This window comes from Papaver somniferum, chromosome 6, assembly GCF_003573695.1.
Source record: "Papaver somniferum cultivar HN1 chromosome 6, ASM357369v1, whole genome shotgun sequence".
Lineage (NCBI taxonomy): Eukaryota > Viridiplantae > Streptophyta > Magnoliopsida > Ranunculales > Papaveraceae > Papaver > Papaver somniferum.
The window spans coordinates 160913265-160920096 of NC_039363.1; the positions used below are offsets into that span (position 1 = coordinate 160913265).

At 37.4% G+C, this 6832-nt stretch overlaps 1 protein-coding gene across 1 annotated transcript; it reads left to right on the plus strand.

The window, feature by feature from the left end:
* The first annotated feature begins 5298 nt into the window (after nt 1–5298).
* Nucleotides 5299–6832, plus strand: LOC113286349 (type III polyketide synthase A). The gene is made up of 2 exons (XM_026534987.1): nt 5299–5633; nt 5717–6832. The coding sequence occupies exons 1-2, from the start codon at nt 5438–5440 to the stop codon at nt 6718–6720; spliced, it is 1200 nt and encodes a 399-aa protein (XP_026390772.1). The 5' UTR covers nt 5299–5437; the 3' UTR covers nt 6721–6832.

Sequence of the window (6832 nt, forward strand, 5' to 3'; positions counted from 1 at the left end):
AACCTCAACTTCAACCATTTGCAGCTTCAAATCCTCCACTGCACAGTAAAGTGTATCTCAACCATCGCAACTGCATCAATTAACAGTACCAACTCAGAGCATTACCACCAGTACCTACTTCACCTGCAATGCCATTACCTTCACATCTATTTTCATTGGCAGCAACAATTCCACTTCCATAGCTATCAATTCCAGTCACTGCTTCTTCTGAACTCAATTTCCATAGCAACAACATCTTCAACTGCAACAATCATTTCTCTTGCCTGAACCCATTGCTCCATCTACAACTTCTCTCTGACTTGCTCATTCACTTGAAATCGCAGTTGCATCTTTCTCTGTATGCATCTACTAAGCTCTTGCTGCAATAATTCATCACAATACATAATAACTGCACTTGCAATTATTCATCATATCAATCCCTGTTTCAGCTGACCTGCAATCATATCAAACTAAACATACATCTAGATTCCTTCTTGAGCCAACACACAGCAACAACATCTCCACTATCTCAACATCAACACAGTACCAACAATTCCACCTGCACTGCAATTCCATTTAAGATCCACCCATTTTATCTCCTTTGGTCATCATCTAACCACTTCAACAACCTCAAATCAATACTCTCAGCAGCAACTCACATCAATTTGTGTGCTGTAGCTTCTTGACTGTAGCCACCATTAATTCTTCCTCGGCATGAATCAGCGGCAAACACCCATGGGTATTCTTTGAATCTTCTCCATTCATCGTCTTCAATTTCAAACTTCACAGAAACCCTAATTTTTGTTTCTTCTCAATCAACAACACCAGCAGCTAATTCAACCTCGACCCAAGCTTAACCACCTCTCAAATCGATCATTATGATAAGAAGCTTCTTCATTCACTCATCTTCATATCCATTTCATTCCAGATTCGCACCAAAACCCTAATTGAATCTCTAACATTTCCAGAAGCTTTATGAATCGATCACAAGTCCATCATCTTCATCAGCTGCAACTATCAGCTCAAAAACCCCTTCATTTCAACTCATTCGAATCCTAAATTTCTCCAACTGAATCTTCACAAATTCTTCCATTGAACCCTAATCGATCCCCACTCATCTCTGAATTTCTCTAACTCTCATCAACCAAAGCTTCATAACCCATCTTCATTTTCTTCGATCTCATTTTGATTCTTTAGCAGCAGATCTGTCTCGGACACAATAATGTGCGCAGCCATCGACCTCTATCTCTGAAATTTTTGATGGGAAAATGATTGAGAAATCATTTGTCTCTGAAATCTAGGTTTAGTGTAGGAATGGTTTTGGATATGGCCACCCAGTGAGAGTAGATAAGGGTACCCAGATGACTCTAGGCACCCTAAGAGTTGATACGATCCATCAGAGAATGACAGCTCCTTTTCCTCCATTGTGCTTCCAATAGCACCTGCATGTGAGAAATGACGCTTTTGCTCTTCTTCGAATTCTTCCGCCAACAGCTGCCGTCTTTTATTTCTCAAATCCACTTCTTCTCTTCAATTTCTTTTCATCACTAAAGCTGTCATGCTTTTCAGACAATGAATTTGCATCACTAAAGTTGACATGCTTTTCAGATAGAGATGAAGAAATAAAAGCAAATGATGAGAAATAATCCGCCTCCAACACTTTTGCACTTGAGATGAGACTTTTGGGCTGTTTCTTCTTCTTTTGTTCCAAATGACTCCAAGTACCTAAACACTCAAAAGCAAACATAAGATATATAATTAACAAGAAAAATAGTAAAGAAAGCATAAATACTAGATATAAAATTATATGTTTTAGACACCTATCACTTGGATCATTAGGTACTAGATCCCATGTGTCATTTTCTTTCAAGGTTGTATTCTCATTCTTCATAGCAACTTGCCATTTGGGATTCTTGATTGCTGTCTTGTAAGATTTAGGCTCAAAAAGAGAAGTATCCATAGCAGCAAAGACATAATATACTGGATATTTAACAGCACAATGAGCAACAAAGTCAGATGATAAGTGCTTGATTTTTGAATTACCAGTCTTGGATCTTGTATTCATAGAAGTAGTAGAAGTATCAGATGGTGAAGTAGATGAAGTATCAAATGAAGGATCAATTAAAGACACATTCTCAGTTCCAGATATTTCATCAATAACCAATGAGGGCTGAGAATTTTTATTGAATGGAAAATAACTTTCATCAAAATTCACATGAACAGAGATATATGTCTTTATACTTTTCAAATCATAACATTTATACCTTTTATGAATGGGACTGTAGCCTAAAAAGGCACATTTCACACTCTTAGGACTGAGTTTATCAACTCTATAAGGTTCCAAATTTGGATAACAACAGAATAATCTGGTAGAGTGTTAAACAATACTTCATTAGGAGACTGAAAATGTAGTACCTTTGTTGGCAGTCTGTTGATAATATAAGATGCTGTTAAGAATGAGTCATACCAAAAGTGTTTTGTAAGAGAGGCCTGAAATGATAAAGTATTGCCCATATCAGTGATATGTCGATGCTTGCGCTCAGCTAGACCATTTTTCTGATGCAGATGAGGACAAGAAAATCTATAAACTATCCCTGACTTATCAAGAAATTCTCTAAACTTTCCTTTCACCAACTCTAGAGCACCATCACATTGAAAGAATTTTATTGAAGCTGAAAGTATATTCTCAGAAGTAGCTTTAAAGTGCTGAAAACAAGCCAAACTTTCAGTTCTGTCTTTCAATGGATAAACCCAATTAGATCTTGAATAATCATCAATGAAGAGAATATAGTATTTAAACCCCAAATTTGAAGGTGTTGGAGATGGACCCCATATGTCACAATGTATCAAACTTAAGGGACTTGTAGTAGTTCTTTTTGATAGTGAGAAAGGGAGTTTATGATTCTTACCTATCTGACAAGCCTCACATAAACAGTCCTCAGCTTTTGTAAGTTGAATTGATGAAGTAGAAGCAATTTTGTTAAGAATCGTCTCAGAAGTATGACCCAATCTCCTATGACAAAGTGAGTTATTTGTAGAAACTGAAGTAGTAGCAGTCAGAGAAAAAGAGGTAAGACCTTCCATAAGATACAAATTGTTCTGAATTTTGCCTTCTGCTAATACCTTTCTAGTTTTCACACACTTGATTTCATAACCACATTCAAAGAATTCAACAGAAACCTTGTTATCTTTTGTGAACTTGGCAATTGATAGTAAATTCTGCTTAATAGTAGGCACATACAAAACATCATCTAAATGAAATTGACTATGATTAGTATCCAACACAATATGACATGTCTTCTCAATAGGTAACATAGTGCCATCTCCTACCATAACTTTGTCTGTCCCATCATAAATCTTTGTATTTCTTAGTAGATTTATATCCTTAGTCAAGTGACTAGTTGCTCCTGAATCAGGCAGCCTAACTGAAGCAACATTGCGGTCTGAGCTAGATAAGGTTGTAGAATTCACTTGTATTGAGAAAAAGCTTGTTGAAGAGTATTTGTAGGACCACTACTCTCAGCCTTATCCTTACCCTTTCCAAAAGAAGCTTTATTAGGAATATATCTAAAGTGGCATCTATTCCCTGTATGTCCATTCTTCTTACAAATCTGACACTCAACTTCACTAAAATCATGAATAACATTCTTGTTGTTACTAGCAGTATGAGGCTTGGAACTAGAAGCATTATTATTCTTTGCATAATAAGCAGAATTTTGTGAATCAAGAACCGATGAAGACTCATCATATTCTACTTTGAGCCACTGTTCATGATGCAATAACCTTGAAATAAGATCATGTAATCAAAAAGCAGTTTCTCTATTATGAGCAGATATGACAAATTGTCTATAGTCCTTCCCCAATCCCATTAAAGCATACATAACTATATCAGATTCATCTACAATTTCTCCTGTTGCAGCAAGAGAATCTGTAATTATCTTTATATCATCAAAATAGGTAGAAATACTTTTAGTACCTTTCTTGATGGAATGTAGCTGAATGCGAAGAAGAGATTTCTTTGCTGCAAATTTCTGAATAAACTTGCGTTCTAGAAAAACCCAAATGTCTCTTGCTGAAGAAAAACCAATTATCCAGCGAGAAATTGTTTCATCAATCGTAGCATTCAGACAAGACATAATGAACCTGTTCATCTTGCTCCAATGAACATATAGAGGATTTGGTGTGACATCTCCATCAACTTCAACTGTTTCCTGTGGTTGATTTGCACTTCCATCAACAAATTCATATAAATCTGTTGTAATGAGAATAGACTCGAACTGGTTTTTCCATATGAGGTCATTAGAACCATCATCTCGAAGTTTAGCAGAGACAAAATTAGTAATGTTCTGAAAGGGTAAAACTGAAGAAGAAGAATAATAATAAGAAGAAGAAGAAGAAGAAGAAGAAGAAGAAGAAGAAGACATTATGATAAAGATTGAAAAAACTCCAAAGAAATCTAAATCTTGATATCAAGAAACAATAGACCTAGAGATCAGAGAGAGGGGAGATTTTGTTATTAAGATGTATAAATTTTAAGAGATAGTAGAATTTGATTGTTACAGCGGAAATTTTAGGATCAAAAGATGAAAGAATCAAGATCTTCCGTAGAAGACTGATACCATGAAAGAGTTTGTGAATGAGATTTTTTATTAATGTTTCATTGAAAGAAAACTATACAGACAGACTCTGCATATAAAGCATATATGACAGACTGTTATTACAGCAGAGCTGTTATTGTCAGTTACAATACTTGTGTGTATCACACACTTACACAAGACTGACTCAAACATTGACTAAAGCTGACTCAGTTGATGTAGCTGACTCTGTAGTTGATTCCTCTGATTCCTTACAGATAGCACATCAAAAGTAGCTTTTCAACTTCTAAAAGTCGAAAAGTCAGAAATCAGTTTGGCTGTCAAATTTCAAAACAACTTTTAAAAGTCGAAAAATTAATTTTTTGTCGAAGTCAGAGATAGAATTATATCCAAACGCGCTATAATCATTAAGGATATTCCTCTCATCTTGATTGCCTTGCCCGTAGGGAACTTTTGACTTGATTAGGTGAAGGTCCAATTCTTCCAGGAAAAAAAAATAAAAAAAAAAGGTGAAGGTCCAAAAATTTAAAGATGGTCATGCATCCAGGGTCTAGGTTTGTTAGTAGCTGATTAGTAAGTAGAAGGTCATGCGTTCAAGGTTTCCAACCTAATCAAGTTCTTACCCAAACCAAACCTAGCCCTTTATTAGTTATCAAAATCAAATAATATTGTAGTCTCACATTCATCTAAAACCAAACTCCTTCCAAGAACAAACCAAGCAATTGCACACTACGATAACATTACAGCATCATGAAAATCTGTATAAATACCCGCACATGAGAATGCATTTTACCACTGCATTCCAACCATTTTTATCCTCCACCACCGCTTAAAAATCCTGCAGCTGTTTTCATACTTAGAGAATGTCGTCAAAAAATACCACTGATGCTAACGGCAGTTGTTCGATGAATGCATCCGCAGGGCAAGGCAAGGCAACCGTACTAGCTTTGGGGAAGGCGTTTCCAGCTCAACTTATCCCTCAAGACTGCCTCGTCGAAGGCTACTTCCGTGCTACTCATTGTGATGACCCTGCCATTAAGGAAAAGTTGGAACGTCTCTGTGAGTAATCGATTGATGAAACATTTTTTTCACTGTATCTTAATTTTGAATTATTTCTTATTATTGGATCTTTGGCTGAGCAGGTAAGAACACTACTGTGAAAACAAGGTACACTGTTATGTCCCAGGAAATCTTGGATAAATACCCTGAACTCGCCGAAGAAGGCACGTCGACAATCAGACAAAGGCTGGAGATAGCAAATGATGCAGTCGTTGAGATGGCAGTTGAAGCAAGTCTGGAATGCATCAAAGATTGGGGTAGGCCTGTAGAAGACATAACGCATGTCGTATATGTCTCTTCGAGCGAAATACGACTACCAGGCGGAGATCTTTACTTGGCTACACAACTAGGCCTAAGGAACGATGTCGGACGTGTAATGCTATACTTTCTTGGGTGTTATGGTGGAGTCACAGGGCTTCGTGTCGCTAAAGACATAGCTGAGAATAACCTGGGAAGTCGTGTTTTGCTAACTACCTCAGAAACCACCATATTAGGTTACCGTCCTCCAAATATGGACCGTCCATACGATCTCGTTGGTGCTGCACTTTTCGGAGATGGAGCAGCGGCTGTAATTATAGGGGCAGACCCAATTCCTGTTGTTGAGAAACCCTTTATGGAACTGAACGTGGCTGTGCAAAAATTCTTACCCGGCACGCAAAACATAATCGACGGTCGACTCACCGAGGGAGGCATAAATTTTAAACTCGGGAGAGACCTTCCACAGAAGATCGAGGACAACATCGAGGGGTTCTGCAGAATGCTTATGGAGAATGCAGATCTGAAGCACTTTAATGATTTATTTTGGGCAGTTCATCCTGGGGGACCAGCAATTCTTAACCGTCTCGAAAGCAATCTCAAGCTGAAGGAAAACAAGTTGAAGTGTAGCAGACAGGCATTGATAGACTATGGTAATGCGAGCAGTAATACTATCTTTTATGTTATGGATAACTTGAGAAATGAATTCACAATGAGGAAACAGGCAGCATCTCTATCCGGAGGTGAACAAGGGGAAGAATGGGGACTTGCCTTGGCATTTGGTCCGGGCATAACATTCGAAGGCATACTTGTTCGCAACCTCATCCGATAATCTCTTGGTACACGGTCGCCAAAGGAATAAATCCGTTGGTTGTTTTAAGTATAATTTCCGTTTTTGTTGTCATGATTTTGCTGAATTAGTCAGTTTAATCAGGGTTTAATGT

Coding starts and splice junctions, on each gene's coding strand:
- LOC113286349 (XM_026534987.1), top strand. CDS start 5,438: ATGTCGTCAAAAAATACCACTGATGCTAACGGCAGTTGTTCGATGAAT. Junction 5,634..5,716: donor GGAAAAGTTGGAACGTCTCT/GTGAGTAATCGA, acceptor TTGGCTGAGCAG/GTAAGAACACTACTGTGAAA.